The sequence below is a fragment of the Anomaloglossus baeobatrachus genome, chromosome 6 (genome assembly GCF_048569485.1).
Source record: "Anomaloglossus baeobatrachus isolate aAnoBae1 chromosome 6, aAnoBae1.hap1, whole genome shotgun sequence".
Taxonomy (NCBI): domain Eukaryota; kingdom Metazoa; phylum Chordata; class Amphibia; order Anura; family Aromobatidae; genus Anomaloglossus; species Anomaloglossus baeobatrachus.
Window position 1 is genome coordinate 490084010 of NC_134358.1, and position 26780 is coordinate 490110789.

The 26780-nt window shown below is 41.6% G+C and overlaps 1 protein-coding gene across 2 annotated transcripts in view; it reads right to left on the reverse strand.

Moving 5' to 3' along the window:
* The window catches only part of LOC142243456 (mitogen-activated protein kinase kinase kinase 3-like), a 173107-nt gene that overhangs the window by 71454 nt on the left and 74873 nt on the right, over positions 1 to 26780 (reverse strand). For both annotated transcript variants that reach the window (XR_012724376.1, XM_075315399.1), the window contains exons 2-3: positions 25925 to 25988; positions 6520 to 6617 (exon numbers count right to left, since the gene is read on the reverse strand). Coding sequence is in view for 1 of the 2 variants with exons in the window: in XM_075315399.1 (XP_075171514.1) it covers positions 6520 to 6617; positions 25925 to 25988 (162 nt within the window). In the remaining variant the exon portion in view is untranslated. The remainder of the gene's footprint in view (positions 1 to 6519; positions 6618 to 25924; positions 25989 to 26780) is intronic.

Here is a 26780-nt window from a genome sequence, read left to right on the forward strand (position 1 = left end):
TTATTGAAGCCCACAGGCTTTTTTTGTTCTCCAACATCTGGATTTACTTGCGTAATATCCATAATAAAGAAATTTCCGCTGAAACACGAGACAGAGGTCTTTCTTACTAACTGGCTGCAGGACGCGGGATGTGCTGCAGTTGCCAGGTTACTGACAGACAACACATGCAAACAAGTGACACACGTGCCGATGCTATGCCCCGTCCCTGCTTCCAATTATATGCTTGCAGCCTCCATCACATCTTGAATGTTTCATTGCTGTATGGATAACATCTTTTACAGATTACAGATTATTATTCAGCAGGGTCCATTACTGTCGACAAGTACCAAAAGTAAAGCAAGCGCTCTGTGCACCACAAAAGATCACCTGGTGCGACAAGCATGTGTAAGCAAATTGTGCTGGCGGCAACTGTATCTCAAATCACTCCCTCTGAGGATAATTACTCCAGCGTGTAAAAATACATCAGTTTTTCACCCAGAAAAAAAATAGCAGATTTTTCATCGGAATTATTGTCCTTATGACATCAGTACTCCAAAAACAGTTTACTATGTTAATAATAGCATTGTACTCAAAGCACCACTCCAGGGGGTTTTTCTTCACCCCTTGTAGGTTTCTTTAAATCCCCTGCACGCAATCTTAAAGGGAACCTGTCACCAGTTTTTGGGCCTATAAGCTGCGACCACCACCACTGGGCTCTTATATACAGCACACTACAATACTTTGATCTGCCCTGAGCAGGGCAGATCAAAGTGCGCCTGCGCAGGACCTCAATGCCGGCGCATGTGTATGACGTAGACGCGTCATGCACTGCAGCTTCAGAATAAAGAAGACCAAGATGGCCGAAAGTGTAAGCGCCGCATCTGGAGAACGGCGCCACCCATCCAACTGTTGTGCACCAGAGCGACCTTCTAGGTGAGTATTATAAAGTGATTTTTATGTTCTACACAGCGGCCTGGATTCTTATATACAGCATGTTAGAATGCTGTATATAAGAGCCCAGTAGTGGTGGCCGCAGCTTATAGGCCCAAAAACTGGTGACCGGTTCCCTTTAAACTCACCCTTCAGCTTTTTCACCTTTTTTCAAGGTCACTCCGGTCCCGTGGCAACATTTTGTGACAGTTATGGTACTTCTGAATGGCCACAAGTCAGATGTTACGTCACAAACTCACAATACAAGTCTATGAGAGCCTGAGAAAGGCCAGAACGAGGCTCCCATAGACTTGTATTGAGTTGTGACCTCCGGCACGCTCCATGAAACACAGTCACAAGCTGCTGGAGACAAAGTAGCACAATGCTAAAAATGGATGAAGATGCCAGAGGATGAGTATAAGGCAGAGGACAGGGGACTTAGATATAAAGCACCACTTCAGCACTGAAAAAAAACAACGCTGGAGTAGTGCTTTATAAAATTAGGAACTATATGGTTGATTCTTAATTGATCTGATCTATTTTTGCGCATCCATAACGTTGAATAGGCATATCTCATTTGAAATATGTAAGAAGCTGGTGTATGCTGTGATATCGGTACCAGTGCTGACAGTTTTTTTTTTCCATAAACCGCACTTGGACTGAAAATATGATTGTGTGAATAAAGCCTCAAAGGTATTATGTACGTTCTGCTTTATATAGAGGGAATAACGTCCATATTATGGAGGCAGTGAATGCTGCAGCTATGGGGCCCGCTATTCCTCGCTATTAGTCCCCCCGTTGACGAAGGCAGTGAGTGGCAAGAAACTGTATAGAACTCTCCAAAAAAATAACTGCAGTGCTAGCAAACAAGAGGGCTAAGAATTGCCCAGGGACTATGAAAATAACCCAAATAGAGAAGATAAAATGCTAGAAAACAGTTCAGTACACATTACTATCTACTTGCTTTCCATCTATTTCTAGCCTCTACCTTGGTTGCCAGCTCTGGTTTTATAGGAGCCAGAGAAGGAAAACAAACAAGTAGGAAGGTGCATTGAACGTTTTGCCCAGAGTGCCTCTGCCTAAGTAGCACAGTCATTTTGTGCTGACACAATCCATTTTAATCATCACATCTCTCTGGTCAGTTCTTCGGTTTTGGGAGAAAAAAAGGATGGAAAAGCCCTCTAATTTCACAGATATGCAAAATTTGAGGTTTGTTTTTTTTACATTTTTTCAAATCCAATGACTGACTTATGTTTTCTTATGCCCGGATTTAACAAAAAAACAAAACTTCGATTTTTAACCATCATGTATGGATTTTGCACATAATGAGTGTGAAATTGTGTACAAGCGAGATGAACAATAAAAATATTTACTGTAGCAAAAAGAGCTCCTGCACATGCGCACTTTGATCTGCCCGGCTGAGGACAGAAAGTATTGTAGTGCGTATGTGTGGGCAGTCTTTGCCCTTTTCTCGCACCTGGGCATTACAATACTTTGTTCTGCCCTCAGCCGTGCAGGTCAAAATGCGCATGTGCAGGAGCGTAATAAAGGCCTCTATGCGAATGATGCAGGACACGTCTTGCACACAGGGCTGGGCAGGAGAACGGCAATGGAAGAACGCTCGGACCAAGAGTAGTGATACCCATCGGACCGGACTACCCCCTAGGTGAGTATAATAAAGCACTTTTTTACATTATACAGAGTGGCCTGGGTTCCTATATACAGTATTCTGGAATGCTGCATATAAGGGCTCACTGGTGGTGGCCGCAGCTCATAAGGGAAAACCTGGTGACAGGTTCCCTTTAAAGATCTGATATGATTGGATGCTGTGGCCACCACCACACTCTTTGGAAGCTGGATTAAGAACACCTTCTCTGTCCACAGCAGCCAATCACAATGTCCATTAATTGCTAACCAATCTAATGACACCAAAATCATCCACCAAATGTCACGCAAAGGTGTCAAAGTATGGTGCAAGAAAAAGCCTATGGAGTCAGTGTTTAGGAGACAAAACTGTGCGTTTTGGGATTTTTTTCAATATTTTTACGGAGTTCAGGAATTGAAAGTATATTAAAAACCTCCTCTTACTTTTCAAACAATTTTACCCTTGCAGACCTGTGTTTTAAGACATCACATCTGGTGCCGAAGTCATGAAAAAACGATTACTAAAAATATGATAAAACTAATAGTAGATACACTTATTGTTATTAAAGCGCACCAATCACCAGGATTTTTGTATATAACCTAAAGCCAGTGCTATACTGGCACTATCAGGCTGATTCTATACATACCTTTAGTGGACAGCTCGGATGTATAGGTATTTAATCCAAGAAAGTAAAGTGTATAAAATTATCTGCTTGTTGAGTGACAGCAGCTGAGGATCAGATAATAGCTAGGGGGAATTCATAGTTATCCCCTCCCCTGTTAGAATTAGCATAAGTATTATACAATCAATTCACTTTTTCACTAGCAGGACCTGTGCTGAGGTCACACCCATGTGACCAGAAGGGGCAGGGCCTCAGTCAACAGAAAAATGTTGCTTCGTGGTATCAGCTTTGTTGGCTGTGGTCCCGCCCCTTCAGGTCACATGGGTATGACCTCACACAGGTCCTGCTAGTGAAAAAGTGAATTCATTGTGGAATACTTATGCCAATTCTAACAGGGAGAGGGGATAACTATGAATACCCCTCCCCCAGATATTATCTGCTCTTCAGCTGCTGTCACTCAAGAAGCTGCTGATTTTATAAACTTTACTTTCTTTGGCTTCAAAACCTAAAAATCTGAGCTGACCACTACAGGTATGTAGAAAATCAACCTGATAGTGCCAGTATAGCAGTGGCTTTAAGTTATATACTAAAATCCTGGTGATTGAATGTTCCCTTTAAGGGTTGTCACTTATTCCAAAGGAACGAAGAGTTCTCTAAATGATCGCCCCGCTATGTATAGATATTAATATTTTTAGAGTTGGGATACCTTAGTAAATGCTGAGAACATTAAAAAACATGCTACTTTCCTGTTTCAAGTTCCTTATCCAAGTTCAGATTTTGGCCAGAACTCTCAGGAAAACATGATGTTGTTAGCGGTATAATACAAAAATAAAGTCAATAAAAATGATATTTTGTTATTTTCGATTGTTTTGGAGCTTTCTCTTTCCTCTCAACCTCCTGAATTCCTCCTCATTGCCGGCAGACCCGATGTTTTTGTTTTGGGTTAAGGTTCAGCAAAGCTTTTCACTTAATCAAAACAAGAAAGCGTTTCCTCTTCTCCTTGTCCCCAGACAAGATGACATCTTTCCGGTGTTTTCTTCTCCGTAGAAAAGTTAATAACTATGTTATTGAACTAGAGAATCATATCAGTAAGTATCCAGCTGTATTTTTATGTGGAAATGACACTCAGTGAAGGTGAATAATTTCTCATCAACAAGCACACTTTTCTTTTTTTATTTATCTTTTTTTAATGGTAAAAGGCAATGTTCACTTTACACACGTTGGGTGATAAAAGGAGCTATCAAAGAGTTAATAAAGATTGTACACTGGAATTTAGAGATCACTTAAATACCAATGTGAACATTGAAGATCTTTTATATGGAATTTCCTCATACTGAAAACTAAATGAACCGAAGTTGCAATGTAAAGGGTAAAATGTTCTTCTGATTTCTACGAATTTCCCTTTTTTTTTCCATTGTAAAGCTATGATAGTCTGGATCCAAACATCAAACTTCTCTATTCTTAATAATACTACATGTGTCACTTTTGCAAGTTTGCAACTAAACTGAGCGATTCAATTTCTTATTAAAGCTTTTGTTTTTTCCTAATAAAAAAAAGTGTAATAAAAACTATATATGCACTCAACATTGAAATTCCAACACAGGGTCTACTTCAGCTGGATGTGTGTTCAAGGGCGCACATCCAGATGAAATGCATCCCATTGCAGAGACACGTCATGTCCCTGCACTGCAATACAAAACACCAGTCAAACAGTGGTCGGCAGCTAACATCAGTATCCCCGTGATTGAGGGCGGCGCATGACAGTGACTCATAAATCACTATACCAAAGACGCTGAAAACTGCCGGCAACTGTGCGCTGGGTTAGTAGAATGTTCTGTCTCTGACAAGAAAAAAAAAACAAAGACATGTATACCAGGAAGGGGACATATATACCAAGAGGGGGCAGGATGGAGAACATATATATCAGGATGGGGTACATTAGAACAGGCTAGGGGACATATATAACAGGATATGGGACATTTACCAGGGAAGGGGGGCATACTTACCATATTTTCTGCGTGCCCAGAGGACCTGACAGGTTCCTTTTAATCTCCTGCAATAATCTCAGACTCTCACTTGCAGGAAGGACAAATTTGAAGGTTTGAGGCTTAGCTAATTGTGCATGGGTATGGTGCTGATTGGTGGGGGGCTCAGAAGTCAGACCCTTATGGAAAGCCTATTAATTATCTAGTGTTACAGCTATACACGGGAGGCATCTTCCCTCTCGGGTCAGAGTCAGGGTGCCTCCTGTCTCTCTGCCATTGCCCCATTCTTCGGGTGCTGCTCCGCGTCGACGCTGGTCTCAGTAGTTGGCCCAATCCTCTGCTGTGTTACTGGAAAATGGGGAAGTGCGCATGCGCGGGCCAAGTCTTTTCTTAAGTCTGACTCTTTGGCCAATGTGCATACGCGTGACGTGGCATCTGCGGATTGGCCATCTGACGTCAGCTTCTCCGATGATGTGGATTGGCCATTAGACATCAGCTACGCTGACTGGGTGTTAGCTGAGACTAGGCGGTGCTTAGGTTATAAAGGGATACCACCGACGCCGGACGGCGCTCAGTCTTTACTTGCCTTATGGCGAAAGCATCTCTTAAGTAGGTCTCTCACTAATCACTACCTAGAAAAATAGCCGGTGTCTGTGCAATCTAGCGTATGGATACCTGCAATCCTAGTGGCGGTGACAGTGCTGGGAAAGCCACTGTCGTTCCTGAGCCTGCTTTAGCTATTCCAGTATAGCGGCGCAGGTTAAGTCTACTGCTACCCCTACCTTTACTTTATTAGACGGCAGCGCTGGTTAAGCAATCCGTTGGTCTGAATCTTATAATTTGCACCTTGTGCTACTGCGCAGTTTGCATGGTGTGACTCTGCTGCATCCATACTTCTGTTTGTTTATTGGCGCATTGTTTCAACCGCGGTAGTCTTTCAACCCAACGGTTGTTCGTGTAGTGTGAGTGTACAAATAACACTTACCATTCGTGGCAAGTTAATTTGAACCTAATTATACTTAAGTCCGTAGTTGAACGTCCAGCTCTCTGGGCTCTTATCAGCTATATTCCATACATAGCACGGTGGACCTCGGCTTGCGCTTAGCATTGTATGTACTATCCTCCCTCTAAATTACCAACCCCGTAACACCTAGCTTAGGTTGTTCATGATTTTCATCCATGACACATGTATAGAACACAGCTAAGTCAAAATCCCAGAGACTGGTTTCACAGTATCTTTTACTACCAATTAACAAAACAAGGTTACATAACATGTTGCCATGAAACTTGACCACTTTATCAATGACTTGCCCTCAAATTACAGTTGAGATTAAAAGTAAACATGAGTAAAAAATTACCTGCTTGCTATTTTTGTTGCGATTACTGTCCAGTAATCCTCCACATCTCCCCAGAGCAGCTAGGTCCTTCATAATAAGATTGAGGGCTTCCTCTTCATCTGAAACACATCCAGCAGTTACATTAGCACCACATACTTCTCTCCATACAAGGGAGATATATAGAAAGCTATAGACAACTAAGTAACTCACTATTTTTTTTTTATTTATTTATTTTACATTTGCAGCAACAGTGGAATTCATGTATTCATTAATTGTAGTGTGCTGACGCACAGCATATGTAAATGCACTACTCACAAAAAGTTAGGGATATTTGGTTTTCGGGTGAAATTTCAGGATGATCTTAAAATGTACTCTAACCTTTTCAGGTAAATTTAATGTGACCTCTAATCTTTTGAATGCACATGTCCAAATGTTCAATGTATCAATACTTTTTGCACAACTTGCTGCTCACTAATAAGGCTATGTGCCCACGCTGCGGAAAATGCGCGGATTTTGCTGCGGATTTCTCGCGGAAAAGCCGCGGATTTCCCGAAAATCTGCAGCTCAGGCACTTCCCAGCCATTTCTATGGCATTTTGGAAATGCTGTGCCCACGCTGCGGATTTTTCCGCAGCGGATTTCGTGCGGATTTTGATCCGGAAAAATCTGCAACATGTCAATTATTGTTGCGGATTTTCATCCGGATTTTGGCTTTAAAATTGGGAAAAAAAAAAAATCTGCACCAAAATCTGCATCAAATCCGCGGCTATTCCGCGGTAAATCCGCACCTTTGAAAAGGTGCGGATTTTGCGGGAAAACTGCGGATTTTGATGCAGAAAAATCCGCAGCTACATTCTCCCGTGGACACATAGCCTTAGGAGCTTAATGGCAAAATTCACAACAGGTGTGTAATCCATGAATCGCCCAGTGCATTTCTAGGTTCAATTAGAATTGGTATTAAATGGTCCTCCTCATCATGCTCTTCACATTTTGGCATCATGAGATCAAGACGGTACTTAATTAGGTGAACACACATTTAAGCTGATGTTAATGCGGCTGAAACCCCGTCAAATTGCAACTGAACTAAATTGTTGAGTGGGCGGCTTTTGTTCAGGTGGACGGAGTTTCATCTGCTGTATGCCTGAATTCTACGCCCCGTGAGAACCATTAAGAGAATTTAGTGGCTCTTACTAGTGTGCCGGCATTCGTCATTCTCAGTAGGGAGCCAGCTCCTTGTGTCAGATCAGTTGTGACCGACACATCACTAATGTTTAGTGTGTGGTTTTTGTGTGAGAGGAGCATGTCTAGTGTGTCCTCCTGTGTGAGAGGAGCATGTCTAGTCGTTCTTCCTCTCTGAGGAGAATGTCTAATGTGTTCTGTGTGTGAGATGAGCATAGTTAGTGTGTCCTACTGTGTGAGACGAGTATGTCTAATGTGTTTCTCTGACTACGGCCAGGACCGCCATCAGGGCAATACGTGACTGGTGTACCGGGCCTGATGAAGATGGAAGGCCCAGCCGTGCCCGGGATAATTACCGTACTTAGCTTTATTAAGCCCCGGCGGGGCCCCTCTCTTCACCGAGCCCCAGACGAAGAAGGAGGGCCCAGCAGTGTCGCTTCAGCCACTACATATACACTGTGCACCGTGGGAGCTGGAGAATGTGAGAAAAATGTTTTTTTTTTCTTTTTGCGGCAGACAAATATAAAAGGAGAGGCCCTGGAAGGGAATGTATACAAGAAGGAGGACATATATACCAAGCATATACCAAGCATGGGACAAAAAACGGGATGAGACGACATTATACCAGAAAGTGCCCAGGAGGGGGAGATATATATATATTATATTACACACACACACACACACACACACACACACACACACACACACACACACACACACACACACACACACACCAGGAGGGGCCCTGGAAGGGGACATATATACAAAGAAGGGGACAAAAACTAGGATGGGGCATATATACCATAATGTGCCCAGGTGGTAGATACCAGGAGGTGGATATATACAGCTCTGGAAAAAATTAAGAGACCACTGCACATTTTTATAAAAATCAGCTTCTCTACATGTCTGACAGCCATTCCATTCCAGTGTCAGTTGAATTCCAACCAGAGTACAGAGGGGTGAAAGCGACTCTCCACTGACCGGGATGACCGTCATCTTATTCGAATGTCCCTTAGTAACTGCAGTATGACATCAAGTGACCTACAAAAGGAATGGCAAATGGCAGCTGGAGTGAAGTGCTCAAGTCATGTAACGCTAGAAAAAAGCCTTTCGTCAATGAAAAGCAAAGGAGAGCTAGGCTGAAGGTTGCCAAAGACCATAAGGATTGGACCATAGAGGACTGGAGTAAGGTAATCTTCTCTGATGAGTCTAATTTTCAGCTTTGCCCAAAACCTGGTCGTCTAATGGTTAGACGGAGACCTGGAGAGGCGTATAAGCCACAGTGTCTTGCACCCACTGTGAAATTTGGTGAAGGATCGGTGATGATTATTATTATTATTATTATTATTTATTTATAGAGCACCATTAATTCCATGGTGCTGTACATGAGAAGGGGGTTACATACAAAATACGTATACAAGTTACAGTAGACAGACTAGTACAGAGGGAAGAGGGCCCTACCCTTGCGGGCTTACATTCTATAGGATTATGGGGAGGAGACAATAGGTGGGGTGTAGGTCAGGCGGCGGCTCCGCACGGTGGTCGGGCGGCAGCTCCGCACGGTGGTCGGGCGGCAGCTTCGCACGGTGGTCGGGCGGCAGCGAGTTCATTGTAGATTGTAGGCATTTCTGAACAGATGAGTTTTCAGGTTCCGTTTGAAGTTTGCAAGGGTAGGGGATAGTCTGACGTGTTGAGGCAGCGAGTTCCAGGAGACTGGGGATGCTCGGGAGAAGTCTTGGAGTCGGTTGCGTGAGGAGCGAATGAGAGAGGAGGAGAGGAGGAGATCTTGGGAGGACCGGAGGTGACGTGTTGGAGTGTAGTGGGAGAGTAGTTCGGAGATGTACGGAGGGGAAAGATTATGCACAGCTTTGTAGGTCAGTGTTAGAAGTTTGAATTGGATACGGTGGAAGATTGGGAATGCTTCAGCAAGGCTGGAATTAGGCAGATTAAACTTTGCGAAGGACGTATGAATCAAGCCGCATACAAGGTTATCCTGGAAAAACAGTTGCTTCCTTCTGTTCAGGCAATGTTCCCCAACTCTAAGGACTGTTTTTTTCCAGCAGGACAATGCACCACGCCACACAGCTAGGTCAATCAATGTGTGGATGAAGGACCACCACATCAAAACCCTGTCATAGCCAGCCCAATACCTGAACCCCATTGAGAATTGGAATGTAATCAAGAGGAAAATTGAAATTCACAAGCCATCAAACAAAGAAGAACTGCTTAACTTTTTGCACCAGGAGTGGCATAAGAGAGAGGCAGTATGTTTGGGGGGACATTATACATGGGACAGTGTTGGTGAGATAATATGTAGGAGGGCAGTGTAGAGGGTGTAGTATTAATTTTCTGAGGGAAATACTTCATTCTCTGGAACAACTTCAATGGTGCTAACACTATTGGCCATGACTGTGTGTGTGCGTATATATATATATATTATTTTCATTTTGTTTTCTTGCTATCTCGCTCTCTCTGTAATATATATAGATATACATATAGATATATATATATATATATATTATATATATCTATTTATATATATTACATAGTACACACACACATGTTTTTCCAAGCATGGCGGTGAGAGTGTGGAAGGTTTGAGAGGTGGAGCTGGGGTGGAGCCTGAGCGTAGTTTCAAGGGGGCTCAGAATTGTTGCCAGTATGGGGCCTGAAATTCCTAGTGGCGGCCCTGACTATGGCAGCGCAGCAATCAGACCCATTCTTCTTCTGGTGTTTGGTATGTGTCCTATGTGTGAGAGGAGCATGTCTAGCATGTGTCATCTTTGTGAGTGGCTTGAGAGTCGCATTTGTCCTGTGAGTTAGTGGAGCTCATGTACCATATTCACTGTAATTGACTGTCATTTGTTTTTATTGTATACATGAGCAATATTTTTTTCCTGTTGTTTTTCTGGCATTGAAGGGAGTGGGCTCCCACACTACTTGTACAGGGGCCCACTGCGATCATTGTCCACCTCCGCTTCACTCAAGACCATCTGATTGTTCTCAACTGTTTTAAAGGGCTAAAAATAGGGAGACACATTGTGTTGAAATCTGGCCCTTAATAAGTAACATGTACTTGCAGCTCAGGATTGCGCAAGTTGAATGAATTTATGACTGCTGTATTAATGAACTTGATAATCGTAGACGTGATTTCTGGTATAGCAGAGGAAAACAAGGCTGAACACTTCCAGGAACAGCCAGGCATTTTAACTGTACAATCATTTGTCAAACTCATGGCCTCATTGTCAAGTAATAACCGGGGAAACAAAGCAGCATTCTCAATACAAACAAATTTAGAAGTGGTTTTAATAAACCAGACCCCCTCTATAATAACAATCTGTAGCCACATGGAAAATTGCAGATGTTCCAAAAGGTTCTTTTATTTACAAAAGAACATATGAATTATTAAAGAAACAGTGCCAGGGAAATTAAATTTATGTCCTCTAAGTAATACTTTTTGTGATTATGATCCACTGGTCACCAAGAGTTTCATTGCCCGTGAAGTTGAATTCCATCCCTCCTATATCTCTTAAAGAGGATTTGCCAGCAGAAAATGACTCTTCACATCAAGCTCATAAGCTCGGTGTACCCTTGGCTTGGTAAAAACAGTTCAGTCCACCTTACCACCTAATTGTTTTACCGCTACCTCCACTCTCTTCTTGTGTGATTGACAACTCTGGCTTTACGGGACCTAAAGGAGGGCGGAGAAATATGGAAAACACGTAAGAGGGAAGGTGTTCTAAATAGTGAAGGGCAAGCACTAAAATGCTGGGGTGCTCGTTACTTGAGCCGAGCAGGTCAAACGCTCTGAAAGGGCTCAACTGAAATAACGAGTATAATGGAAGTCAATGATTGGGCAGTTCAGCTCTCCGCCAACATACAGCCAGCCATGTCCAGAGCATTTCCAGGAGAAAGAGGGTGGGTTTTTTCTTTTCTTTTTATTTGGACACCCTACATCTGGTAACGTTGTTTTAACCCCCAGCGAGAAGCATTCACATCACGCAATGAAGCAAGCCTGTGCCTTGTGCTTGTTTTTCACGGACAACACATCCAAGCACGTGCGATACTCGGCCAAGCACCGTGAGTACCCAAGCACCCTGGTGCTTGATCAAATACAGAGCAGTGCTGAGTACACTTGCCCTTCCATTAGTCCTAAACTGTTTGGGCATGCCAAAGATGCACCAAAACCAGTGTTTGGTTTGAACAGTAATTTTGTGCTGACGGACTCACTTTAAGGTGCGTATACACGTTAGATAGTGATCAGCCATCTGTTAAAACCGCTGGAAATTAAGAATACTTTATTAAACATAAAAAAAATCAAATAGTTTTATTTTTATTAACTACCAAAATGCAAATTGAAAACATAAGAGAAATTGAAGTCAAATCAATATTTGGTGTCACCACTCTTTGCCTTTACAGGTGCATAAATTCTTCTAGGTACACTTGCACACAGATTTTGAAGGAACACAGCATGGTAGTTGTTTCAAACCAAATCTTGGAAAACTAACCACAGATCATCTGTGACTGTAGGCTTACACAAATCATTCTGTTTCTTCATGTAATCCCAGATAAGACTCGATGATGTTGAGATCAGTGCTCTGTGGAGGCCATATCATCACTTCCAAGACTCCTTGTTCATCTTTACACTGAGATAGTTTTTAAAGAAGCACTCCGATCAAAGTTTATTAGTCTTAATATATTGCTATCATATTTTTCCACTAGGTGTATGACATCATGTGATTAAAAACTGACTAGCTGAATCCTTCTAAGCTTTATGTAGAAACAGGAAATATCTTTTCCTTGCATGAGTCAGTAGTCATTGCCAAAAAAATGGCATGGGGGAGGAAGGAGCAACTGGATCAGTAGTTGTAGATGGGAATGATTCATGTAGGGAAACGAGACTTCCTGTTTCTTCATAGAGCAGAGAAAAGAGAAGAATTTACTGGGTAGAAAGGAAAAATGAGCAATTATAAGTACTCAGTGCTTATGATGATTGCACTATATTAAGAGGATAATAACTGATGGGAATGCTTCTTTAATGAAATTGGATGTATGATGTGGTAATTGAACTGCTACATAATAAGTCTGGAGCAAATCAGACGCCACCCTGGTGGTATTGCATGATTGATAAGTATCTGCTGGAATTTTTCAGCATTGAGAACACCATTAATCCTCAGTGAAATCCCATCTCCATTTAATGAAATTTAGACCAAAACTTACAAGTCCCCTGCACAATACTTCACTGTTACCTGCCGACACTCATTCGTATTGTTCTCCAATGGAATCTCCATCCCTTCGGCAAACAAACTGTCTTCTGTTGCAGCCTAATATTTTAGATTTTTTCTCATCAGTCCAGAGCATGTGCTGCAATATTTTTAACCCCAATTCCTATGCTTCCATACCTACTTAAGTTGCCTGGCCTTGTTTCTATGTCAAAAGTATGGCTTTTCAGCTGTATTTCTTCCATAAAGACCACTTCTAACCAGACTTCTTTGAACAGTAAGATAGGTATAGCTGGGTCTCACTGGTTGATGCCAGTTCTGAGCAGATATAGTACAAATGTAGCCTGCAGCACTCTCGTTTAGTGGGACATAAAGTCTAGACAACCAAAGAACTCACTTTTAAATTATATAAACAAAAAACATAGCAGACAGTGTCCAAACAGGTGACATTCCAATCAAGGATTCTTTTATCTATGTTTATATAAATTCTGTAAGCATCAACTTATACACTGACCTTGAAGATCAGTAATCATGCCGTCAAATGGGAATGTGTTGGCTTTTCAGAAAGAAAATTGCGCCCATATGTAAATACACGTGTTGGGAAAAAGCTTCCGCATCACCAAGGCAATGTGTACCCAATGGCAATACAGATAGTAGCCTAGCTATTGTGCTTGTATACGATGTCGACCAATCATGCTCCAGGCAGCCATTGTGCCAAGCAGACAAGGTCACATGACCACGCATGGGCTATACGCTCGACAATCACAGTCCAAGTACCAGGGCACTATGGGTAAGGGCGCTCACATGACCATCACTAAGGTACAAAATTGCAGTCATGTGACCACACTGGAGGCTGAAACGGGACCAAAATTATAAAATAGGAAAAAGAGTTAATACTTAAGGAGAGAGATGGAAAGGAGGAGACACATGGAAAAAAAGGTTTCCATGTCAAAAGTATGGCTTTTTGGCTGCAATTCTTCCATGAAGACCACTTCTAACCAGATTTCTTTACACACTGTTTGATGCCACTTCTGAGCTGATGGCACTGCTGGATATTTTCCGATTTTGAAGAGAAGTATAAAGTGTATTTCATCTGTTGCACTAAGTTTTCTTTACTGACTACTATATCTACAGTCCTCACAGTGCTCATTTCTGTGCTTCTTTAGAAGACTGTGAACATCACATCTTGAAACCACTGTCTGCTTTGAAATCTTTGACTTGGAGAGACCTGGCTGATGCAGTACAACTACCTTATGTCCGGTTGCTTTGCTCAGTCTTGCCATGGTGAATGGTCTGTGACATGAAACTCTATCCCCAACCTTACCTTTGTAGTTTAGCTGTTCCTCACCCATTTATATGCCACCTACACAACTGTTCTGTTTCAACTAATGACTGTGTTTCAACCTGTATATGAATCATTCTCACCTGTTTAGTACAACTGGTTATTCATACATCTGACTATAATCCACAAAGTCAATGACTGTGTGTAAGTGTACCTAGAGAATTGATGAGGTTTTGAAGGTAAAGGGTGGACACACCAAATACTGAGTTGATTTAGATTTCAATTTTGTTCATTCACTTTGCATTTTGTTAATTGATAAAAATAAACTATTAACATTTCGATTTTTGAAAGTATTCTTAGTTTACAGCATTTTTCCCTACACCTGGCTAATACTTTCACACAGTACTGGATTTATCCTGGCTCTCTGTGAATACATGCATGTCCGGCTCGGTTATTGGCAAACGTTTATGGAGGTGGGTTATCTCCTTGGGAAACAGTTGGGTTGTTGTAAATGTAACATCATGTGTCAGTGGAGAGTTGGGAGGCCCCTGTATATGGGATCCTTTAGTAACCCACTCAATCTGCCTAATGCAAGAATGCTATATGATACAGTTTAAAGAGGAGACTAAACATTCTAAATCAATATATTCTCCACTACAGATAGTTAGTTGTATCTTCTGTCATCAAAACCCAAAATACAACATATACACCTGAATGATAGATTGTCTACTAAATTCTACTATAATAATCTATTAGCAATGGTGTAGCTATAAAACTACTAGAGGACACTGGTGTTGCTTATAGATGACGACTGTTTTGCTATCAGAATACATTTACAATATAGATAAACATATAGAAAAAAATATTCTAAGTGATCTACCGTAATCCTATAATCACTGCGTAGGCAGAAATGAGAACATCACAAATTTCCTTAGGGCCACTGAGAAAAGGTCTACTGTTCTTTTCCAGGCTAACAAATCATAAATCTACTCCTGATTTGTACTAACCAGATCTACTCCAAGACAATGACCCTTTAGCTTTTTCCTTACACTAGTGATCATATACCAGGGGTGAAAAAAGTATTAAACACATGAACAATTTTCTAAGTAAATATATTTGTATTGACATGAATTTCTAAGCAGATGTCAGTAACCCAACCAGTCCACACATGAAAAGAAACTAAACCATAGATGTCCATAAATTTAGTGATGTATGATAATAAGAAATGACACAGGAAAAACGTATTGAATACATGAAGAAAGAGAGATGCAAAAAGCCACGGAAAGTCATAACACCAGCTGAAATTTATCAGTAATTAGACAGCAATCCTGCCTCTTAATGAAAAATATCAGCTGGTTCAACTGATGGTCTATAAAAAGGTGTCTCATTACCAAGGTGCCACACAAGAAACATCTCATGATGGGTAAAACAAGTGAGCTGTCTCAAGACCTTTGCAACCTTATTGTTGCAAAACATACTAAAGAATTTTTAAACTACTTAAGGTTTCAGTGAGCACTGTTGGAGCCCTAATCCGGAGATGGGATGACCATAATTTCACAATAGATGGAACACAACCAGTTGCTCCATACAAGATTTCAAACAGAGGAGTGAAAATAAAAGAGCTGTCCAAGAACCAACAACCACCTCTGGAGAGAGCTACAGAAAGACCTGGAATCAGCAGGTACAATTGTTTAAAAGAAAACAATAAGAAATGCACTCACCCTACATGTCCTGTATGCACGCTCACCACGTGCAATGCTCCATTGCTAAACAAAAGCATGTTGAAGCGCGTTTAAAGTTTGCTTAACAACATATATTCAAGCCTGTGAAATATTGTCAGAATACAGTATAGTTAGACCTAAATTAAACTCTTTGAATGCCAATATACACACCATCTTTGGAGACCAAAAGGCACTGTATAGAACCCCAAAAACACCAAGTTTAGGGTTGGAACATCATGGTGTGGGTCTGTTTTTCAGCATATGGCACTGTCAACCTTCATATAACTGAAGAAAGGATGAATGAGAAAATGTACGGATGAATGAGACATTCTTGATAAACATCTGCCAGGATGATGAAGATGAAATGAGTTTGGACATTTCAGCAAGACAATGATCCCAAACACACAGCCAAGGAATTTCAATTGGTTTCAAACAAAGAACGTAAAGCTGCTAGAATGGCTGAGCTGATTACCCAACCTGAATCCAGGAGAACATTTATGGAAGCAGCTTTAAGCTCAGAGATCATAGAAGGAGGCAATGGAACCTTCAGGATTTGAAGAGTGTTTGCGTGAAAGAATGGGCCAAAATCACTCCCGAGCAATACATACCACTAGTTTCTTCATACAAGAAGTGTTTTGAAGCGGTCATGATTAACCAAGCCTTTTGTACTTTGTATTACATAGATTTCAGTAAGCGTGTTAATATTTGACCCTTTTGCAATTTCTCATTATTACACATCATTACATTTATGGTCATCTATGGTTTGATTTTTGCTTGTACGGATTGGATGCTCTCAGTTGAAGACTGAATACAAATGTACAGTGCCTTCAAAAAATATTCATACTCCGAACTGTACCACATTGCACCCACAAATGTATTTTATTGGGATTCTGTGTGATATACCAACATTAAGTAGCAAGTATTTGTGAAATGTATAAAATCTTAATAAAATACATTTAAGTTTGTGAGTGTAACGTGACAAATTGTTGAAAATTTCACAGGGTATGAATACTTTTTCGAGGCACTCTATCCGGTATGTACAATTCATCAATTCTCTGGAAGTTTGTTATAATGCATCAGACTGGAGCCCAGACCTATTACCCCTCAGAATTAACATAATGTAGGTTATGCCAACGGGTGAACATGGTGTAAGGGGCTTCGGGTAACCCCTGAAAAGCATCACTTATTTTTAGCATCTCTGTTATTTATTCTGCAATAATCAACTTCTTGAATATTCCACCATATTTTTGTTACTCAAGACATTTAAAAGGAATGTGTCAGCAAGTTTTTGCTATATAACCAGAGAGCAGAATAATGTAAGGCAAGAAAGCCTTGTTCCTGCGATGTATCACTTACTGGACTACTTGGTGTAGTTCTAATTTTGTCTGACCTAGATGTAGCAGAGCTAAGCCTTCTGTGTTGTGTATAACCCGGCTTGGCATTACCATTTGCCTAGTACACATAGGTTAATCACCTTCATTAGCCTGTGCTGATCCCTGCCACTGCAGGTTGATCCCCCCAATTTTTCCTCCGTCTCCCCTGAGGAACTCTTGATATTGAGAGGGAAACGCGTCGGGAGGACATTTCTTTTATCTGGATTTGGGGCAGAAATCTTATTTGGGTGCTGCCCTTGTCAGGGCGGAAGTCCATCCACGGGGCATGACAGGGGTTATTTACCACACTTGTCCACCCTATTCTTCCAGCCTGTGACCTCTCTTTCTTGGACCGGTGTGCAGTCCAGCCCATGGATGAAGCTTGGGTGAGATCTAACCTATATGTGGCATTTTGTTCTTTGCACTATTTATGCACAAGCACTTTTTTACGGATTTTATCTATTGTTAAATTAAAAGTTATGTTTTAGTCCCTGCTATTATTGTTTACGCTATTTGGACTATTGGGCATTACCTCTCTGCTTGGCAGATTTGCTATTATACTATAACCCGGCTTAAGGCCACGTCTCACTAAGCGACATCGCTAGTGATATCGCTGCTGAGTCACAGTTTTGGTGACGTAACAGTGATCTTGCTAGCAATGTCGCTGTGTGTGACATACAGCAATGACCTGGCCCCTGCTGTGAGGTCGCTGGTCGTTGCTGAATGTCCTGGACCATTTTTTGGTCGTTGCTCTCCCGCTGTGAAGCACACATCGCTGTGTGTGACAGCGACAGAGCAACGATCTTAATGTGCAGGGAGCCGGCTTCTGCGGACGCTGGTATCCAAGGTACACATCGGGTAACCAAGCAAAGCGCTTTGCTTGGTTACCCGATATTTACCTTGGTTACCAGCGTCTGCAGCTTCTAGAAGCCAGCTCCCTGCTCCCTGCACATGTAGCCAAGGTACACATCGGGTAACTATAAGCGAAGCACTTTGCTTAGTAACCCGATGTGTACCCGATGGTTACCAAGCACAGCGTCGTTACACGGGTCGCTGGTGGCTGGTAGCTGATCTCTGATCGCTATGGAGATCTGCCTGATTGACAGCTCACCAGCGACAATGTAGCGATGCTCCAGCGATCCCTGCCAGGTCAGATCGCTGGTGGGATTGCTGGGGCGTCGCTAAGTGTGACGGTACCTTTACACCCAACTGGCAGCTTCTGAATTACACTGCAAATCATCAGCACACTGCAAGTTTACACAGATTAGCCTAACTGTCATGCATATGACACTAGTCAGGCAGTGATAATCTCTTGCTGATAAAACACTGATTGTATTAAATCTACAACACAGTGTAGTAAGTGACACATCCCTATAATCAAACTCTATTGCCATAGATCATGCTGCTTTCAGATTTAATAGCAAATACCAATTAACAAATTCCATTTAAAGGGAACCTACTGCATTGATAATTCATTCCAGTCTGCAGTCAGCATGTTAAAGAGCAGGTTGGACACAATTTTGTTCTCAAAGTTCCAGACTAACATATATGGTATATATATTATATATATTATATATACACATACACACGGTATATATATATTTTTTTCCCCACTTAAATTACTGCTCATTCTGCGCTGAGAAATCCAGTGGGTGATCCTAATCACTGACTGACAGCTTTCACTCTTTAAGATTGTATTCCAAAGCGAAGAAGGAGCATAGATTTATATGAATAAATGAGAAGTTATATTAAACCGTTCCTACCAAAATCGCATATTAATTTGCTTGGCTGACCCTTCTCTTTTCACAGACTATATACAGACCGGACTGCATTTTGAATGTAACGGGTTCGCTTTGAGTCAGGTTTCATGACTGATGATTTGGTTGCGATTTTGCTTGACTTTGGTTGACAAGTGTCCCCCCCAGCATGGAGGATAACGCTTTATACTTCCATTTTGGAAGTCATTCTCATTTATCCTTAAAGCACTACTCCAGCGTTTTGTTTTTTTTCAGCACTGGAGTGGCACTTTAAATGTAAGCTCCCTGTCATATATTCACCTTCCCGCAGCTTCACATTTTACCGACTCCACTCCAGTCCCACAGCGCCATCTTGTGACTGTAACATCTGACTGGCTGGAAGTCAGACGTTATGTCCCAAGGTCTCAATGCAAGTCTATGAGAGCCAGAACAAGGCTCCCATAGACTTAAATTGAGTTGTGACTTCCGACAAGCTCCATGAAACACTGGAGGTCTTGGTAGGTCACAAATCACAGGAAACCAACTGGAGAGATGCTGGAAAAAGATGAAGACGTCGGAAGGTGAGTATAAGACGGGGCAGAGGACTTACATTTAAAGCCCCACTTTAGCAGTGCAATAAAAAAAATGCTTGAGTGGTGCTTTAAAAAATAAGTAAATAAATAACTGAACAATAAGTAAATTACCTATAACTATAGATGGGCGAGCACTACAATGCTCGGGCGTTCAATACTTGAGTCAAGCAGATCAGATGCTCAGAGAGCACAACTCAAGTAATAAGTATAATGGAAGTCAATGACTGGGTAGTTACGCTTTCCACCCACATACAGCCAGCCATAAAGAGAGCATTTCCCTGGAGGAGGGAGAGGGGTTTTATTTATTTAAATATACTACATCCAAAAATTTTGTTTCAACCCCAATGGGAGTCATTCAGAGACAGCAAATGGCTCTCCCTGGGACGCCGGCACACAACATGTAGTCAAGCAAGCCGCTGCGTTGTGGTCCGTTGTTTCACGGACGACACATCCGAGCACCCGTGATACTCGGCCAAACACCTCAAGTACTCCAGTACCTTGATGCTTGACCGAATACTGAGCAGTGACGAGCAGGCTTACTCGCTATAACCAAAGATCTTGGAATAATAATGAGTTCCACAATTGAATGTGTTAAAAAAATATTCCTGTGCTGAGATAATCTTATATACTGTATGTGTCCCTGCTATGTACTGTGTAATGGATGTGTGTGACAGAACATGGACATGGTTAACATATACCACAGCTCCTGGTCAGGGGGCAAGCATAGGTCAACTATAATAAGTGAGTATATGAAACAACAAGGGCTTGCAGCTGCTACTTTTTGAGATAATACATTTCCCTGACTGTTTTATCATAGGAGTGAGCTCATCATAAGTCAAGTCAGTGACATATAAGCTCATCAGCTGCTGGAGTAGCTACATCCACGGACTTGATTTATGATGAGCTGGAGACGCAGTGGAAACACACACTCCTGTGTTACTCCAGGTAGAGAACTTTGTTACCTCAGGCAGGTAAATGGGTTACTACTGAAAGTAGCAGCTGCACGGCCTTCCTCTTTTATATGTATGCTCACTTATCATAATTAACTTATGCTTCCTCCTGTGTACTGACCATGAACTGGAGCAGCTCTGCATGGTTGGACACCGCACATAACACATAGCAGCAGGGGCACATTTATAATGCTACCTCAGTACAGGAACATTTATTTGGAATGAACCTCGGTGTCTGAGTCGCGGTGTTATTCAAAATGTAAAATAGATTTATTTATATTTATATATATATATATATATATATATATATATATATATATATATATATATATATATATATATATATATATATATATATATGTATATTATATATATATATATGGAAACGCATCAAAAAATGTATGAAATCCACATCTAAAGCTGAATTCCCATGTCCTTCATGCAATCTGTCTTTGGCTCCGTTTGAAAAAATTAATAACGGATCCATTACGGATTGCCCCAACGGAAGACATTTTTAAGCGATCCATTATAATATAAGTCAATGGAGCCAAAAACAGATCTGTTGTTCATCACTTAAAGATGGCTTAACAGGTTCAGGGAAAGAGAAAGATAGTTTGGACATCTTGTTAGGGTGGCTAACCCTCACCCCAAGCAGCTGTCAAAATTATCTCACTATCTCTCTCTCTCTGTATGTATCCATTATATCTATCTAATAGATCTGGTTGGGCTATCTATCTATCTTGAAGAAAGAGAAGGAAGGCAGCACTCCAATATTAAAGATGAGAAATCAAACCTTTATTAGCCCATGATGTGACCGACAACGTTTCGGTTCCAACTGAACCTTTCTCAAGGTTGAGAAAGGTTCAGTTGGAACCGAAACGTTGTCAGTCACATCATGGGCCAATAAAGGTTTGATTATTCAGCTTTATTATTGGAGTGCTGCCTTCCTTCTCTTTTTTCTATATTACTGGCATTTGAAAAATTGCCTAGTAGGCCCTGCACCCATAATTGCTTTGTTACGTGCTGCTCTTGTTTCTTTTATCTATTTTATTCTTATGTGTTCTGCCCATCATTTATTCCATCCTAACAGAATTTCCTCTATTGTATCTATGTAGCATTTATGGGCAACGGATCTGTTAGTGCATAATGAAGTCAATGGGCAATGGATCAGTTAATAGATGGGCTAACAAATGCATTCCTAACAGATCCATTGCCCATTGACTCCTATTATACACTAATTGATCTGTTAGATATCCGTATTTGGATCCGTTGGAAAAAAAGTCCTGCATGCAGAACATTTGGTCTGTTTGTAACAACGGAACACCAACAGATTGGTCCTAATGGATTTACATTTTGCACCATCCGTTAACGGATCTGTGACCAGTTTTCAGAATACAAACTACAAACTACACACATTATTAATTAGACCTCCTGGTCCTGCTGAGGTTGGTGATCACACTTTAAAAATCCACCTAAGAGTGTCTGTATTATCCTGATATGAAGATGCTTAAAGCTAGAAACATTTTTAAAAAATCAGCCTGACATTCATTTTCAAAATAAGTACACCTGCCTCATCAAGTCTAAGAAATCTATTTAATAAAGAAATAAAATCCCCCTTTTAAGGACACATACACGACATGAAATGGGAAACACTCTCCTTGTCTGTGACTTATGGATTGCTATTGTCTCCTATAGATAAGGGAGTCAGCCAAAGATGTGTTTCTGTAGCCCAGGCTGGGTTAACCATTAACATGTCTACAGAAACAAATACCGGCCAGGGAAGGGAAGGTTTTGCAACAAGATCCTAACCCCAATTTTTCGGAGGAATTCAGCTCAGCTCTGCACTCCGAGTATATGCAGATAGGCCGCTGGAAAACAACAAGCCTGACATGATACCAACAAAATGTGAGGAAATTCAAACGTAAACTATTATCTAAAAATACATGTTGTGAGCCAAAAGAAAGCCAGAAATAGCACAGACCGGCACCGAGATGTATTCTTCGATTGCTAAAATAAATCATTAAGAAATGCGATAATAAAAACCTTCAAAATAAAAACAACCTGCACTTATTTTACATCCTTTTGACCCTTTCCTATTGCAAAAATAGATATATAATTTCATGCTTTGCTCTACTCATAGTTAACTTTACTAGAACATAGAAAAATATTTCTCTAAAAGCTCCATTCACACGTCTGATTTTTTGTTCAATCCATGGCTTTTCACATCCGATTTTTTTTTTTAGCAACCTCACGGTCCGCAAAAATAAATAAATAAAATGGAGACAAGCTGTTTTTAATCCTAGTCTTGGATCCCATTCACCCATGCAGGTCTATGGGTCAGTAACAAAAAACAAAAAAACTCAGACAGCACCATGACAGCATCAGCACCAGCACTATGACAGGAACAAGACAGCACTATGACAGCACTAGCACCATGAAAGCACTAAGACAGCACTATGACAACACAAAGCAATATGACAGCACTAGGACAACAACACTATGACAACACTAGCACTATGACAGCACTAGGACTATGACAGGACTATGACAACACTGACAACAACACTGAAACACTAGCACTATGACAGCATTAGCACCATGAAAGCACTAAGACAGCACTATGACAACACAAAGCAATATGACAGCACTAGGACAACAACACTATGACAACACTAGCACTAGGACTATGACAGGACTATGACAACACTATGACAACAACACTGAAACACTAGCACTATGACAGCATTAGCACTATGACAACACTGACAGCATTCCGACAACAACACTATGACAACACTATGACAACACTAGCACCATGACAGCTCCCTAGTTGCATCTATGTGTTGTCCATTTTTCACTGACTGTTTCACACGAGAAGCTTTAGAAACAGCCATCATATTTTTTTGCGTATGAGAAAACACTGATGGTAAAAAACTGACAAATGGATGAAACACGGCTATAATTCTGATCAAAGTACTGTGGAAAATCATTTCCTTTTCAACGTATGCAAAACAGAAAAAAACACCAACGTGACTTGGCCTTAGGATATGTTTCCACGATGAGTTTTTGGTGATTTTTTTGATATTGCAGAATTTCTGCACCTTTTCTGCACCTATTAGGCTAAGTTCACACTTCCGTTGTTTTGCATCAGTCACAATCAGTTGTGTGACTGATGCAACGGATGCGTTGCAGATAGAGGCACAACTGATCTGACTGATGTTGCAAAAAAACAATCTGTTTTGCTTTTTTTTTTTTTAATGTTTTACCAGCGGCCGGCTTTTGTGAACGATCAGCTGATTGCCCTGCGGCCAGCTTTTCAGCTGATCGTTCACAAAAGCCAGCCGCCGGGCGATCAGCTGATCGTTCACAAAAGCCAGCCGCCGGGCGATCAGCTGATCCTTCACAAAAGCCAGCCGCCGGGCGATCAGCTGATCGTTCACAAAAGCCAGCCGCCGGGCGATCAGCTGATCGTTCACAAAAGCCAGCCGCCGGGCGATCAGCTGATCGTTCACAAAAGCCAGCCGCCGGGCGATCAGCTGATCGTTCACAAAAGCTGGCCTCCAGCCGATCAGCTGATCTTTACAAAAGCTGGTCTCCAGCCGATCAGCTGATCTTTACAAAAGCCGGCAGCCAGCCGATCAGCTGATCGTTTCGGCTGCTGGAACTGAAACGGAATTTACAGTCGATCATGGTTTTTTACTGTGCACATGCTCACAATAAAAAAAACGATCCGCTGCACACAAACAACGTTACATTCAGCGTTGCTCCCACCTGAAAGGTCAGTTATTAAACGACTGATTCGTCAGCGGCGGATGCAACACAAGGCCATTCGTCGCTAATAGAAGACTATGGGGAAAAACGGATTCATGCAAAATATTTTGCAGGATACCGTAATTCCTCAAGGCGACAGAGTGTGACTGATGCAAAACAACGGAAGTGTGAATATAGCCTTACTTAGTTTACATTACTTGCATTTTTTCATTGAGTTTTTATTGCATTTTTGACTGTGTGGTTTTTGTCTCTTTTTGGCATGTTATGCTTAAATAAAGTTGCTTTGTTTTTGATACTTCCTGGTATTTGTCTTTGACAAAACTGTATTGATATTCTTAGGTGTGGATTACATGCATTTTTGAAGCATTTCCAAAGCGGACACACACTAAATACATTTAAGTTTTTTACCTGCAAATTTTGCGCACGTAATGCAAGTCTATGGGGAAAATCTGCACAGAAAACTCAGCATAGTGCAGGCAAGAGAATTTGACATCGTGGATTTGATTTAAAACCCACACCGCAGAGCAGTTTACGCTGAGTAAGAAAGAAAGCACAACAGGCAGGAGATTTCTATAAGTCCCATCCATTTTGCTGGAACGGTAAGAAGGTGCGTTTTTGATGCAAGGAAAACACACAGCATCAATATTCTTCTTTTTTTCAGCAGGGCCTTATCTCCCCTAAGATTAAAAGGATAAGTCATCTTGAATCACACAGCGTGATCTTAAATATGATTGGGTAAACCTGGAATACACATTAAAGGGAACCTTTCACATGTAAAAGTAATATTAACGTGCAGATGTGGGTTTAATCTGCAGGTTAATAGCGTTAGAAACCTGCCCGGCGCCTGCATTGTACCCCGCTGCCAGGAGGAAATTAACTGTAAGCCTCCTGTCAACGTTCCGGTTTCAGTCAGAAGGGTGGTGCCAGCGCGGGTTCAGTCACCTCACTGTTTAAATAGAGCAGCGGTTGTATCCGCACCACCCGCATTAACTGACAGTCACTCAGCATTAGAACGAGCTGTCAGTCGTGCAGGGGGCGCTTACAGCCGTTGCTTTCCATGCATAGGGCATTGACTGAACTCGCACCGGCGCCACCCCAGTGACTGAAGCCAGAACACTACCGGGGAGGATTAAACTTTTTTTCCTCCCAGCAGCGGGGTTCAATATGCAGGTGCTGGGCAGGATTCAAATGCTATTAACCCTATATCTGCAGGTTAATAGCATTTTTACACGTGACATGTTCCCATTTTAATTTTTCAGACAGTCACGCTGAATTTAGTCAGTAAACATTAGCATGTATGGCCAGCTTCAGTATGCTTACTTAAGGTGAGTACAATTAAATCAATTTACAACATATTTTTTTTTTTAGAAAGAAGGGCATTCCTGTTTCAATAGCAAATCGTTGGGAGGTCCAATATCTGGCACCTTCCACTACCCCCATTTAGCTGTTAGCGGTTCCCATTCATTTCAATGGGAGCTTAGCAGAAGAATGGGGCTGTTATACAGTATATATACTGAGCCAAAATGCCACAGCTCCGTATACAATGCACTATTACGTTGTAAAATACATATATTACAATTTTTCAGACATCAAAACTTACTCATGTTCAAGATGATATTAAGTCTGCATTCCAGAGGATATCTTTTTGGCAGAGCGCAGGCAATCTGTAAAAAAAACAAAAAACGATTAATAACACTGTACAGCCAACATTTTGCAAGCAAAGCTACTGTTGAATTTTAACAGATTGCTGCCAATTTAGGACAACGTCCGGCCTGGCATTGTTTTCTTGTGTCTTTTGTTGCATTTCTGCAATGAAAACAAAACCACAGATAATAATAATACATTCATAAGTAAGGAGAATATGGCTAGATTTTACGATGCAGAATTCCCTGCATAAAATCTGCATCAAAAACAGAATGTGTGAACCTAGCCTTAAGCTTGCTTTACACGGGACGACCGATTGTGCGATTTCACAATCGATTGTACCCGCCCCCGTCGTTTGTGCGTCATGGGCAAATCGCTGCCCGTGTCGCACAAAGTCGTGAAACCCCCGTCACACGTACTTACCTGGTGAGCGACCTCGCTGTGGGCGGCGAACGTCCACTTCCTGAATTGGGAGGGACGTTTGTCGTCACAGCGACGTCACACAGCCGCCGGCCAATAGCGGAGGGGCGGAGATGAGCGGGGATGTAAACATCCCGCCCACCTCTTTCCTTCCGCATAGCCGGCGGGTGCCGTGGGACCCAAGTAAGCAGAGATCATCGCTCCCGTGGTGTCACACGGAGCGCCGTGTGCTACCACAGGAACGATGAACAACCGGCACAAGTAAAAATAAACAATATTATGAAACTGAGCGACAAGTACACGACTCACGATTTGTGAGCGATACTGCGTCGCTCAGAGGTTTCACATGAGACGACGTCGTGTATGATGCCGGATGTGCGTCACGAAAACCG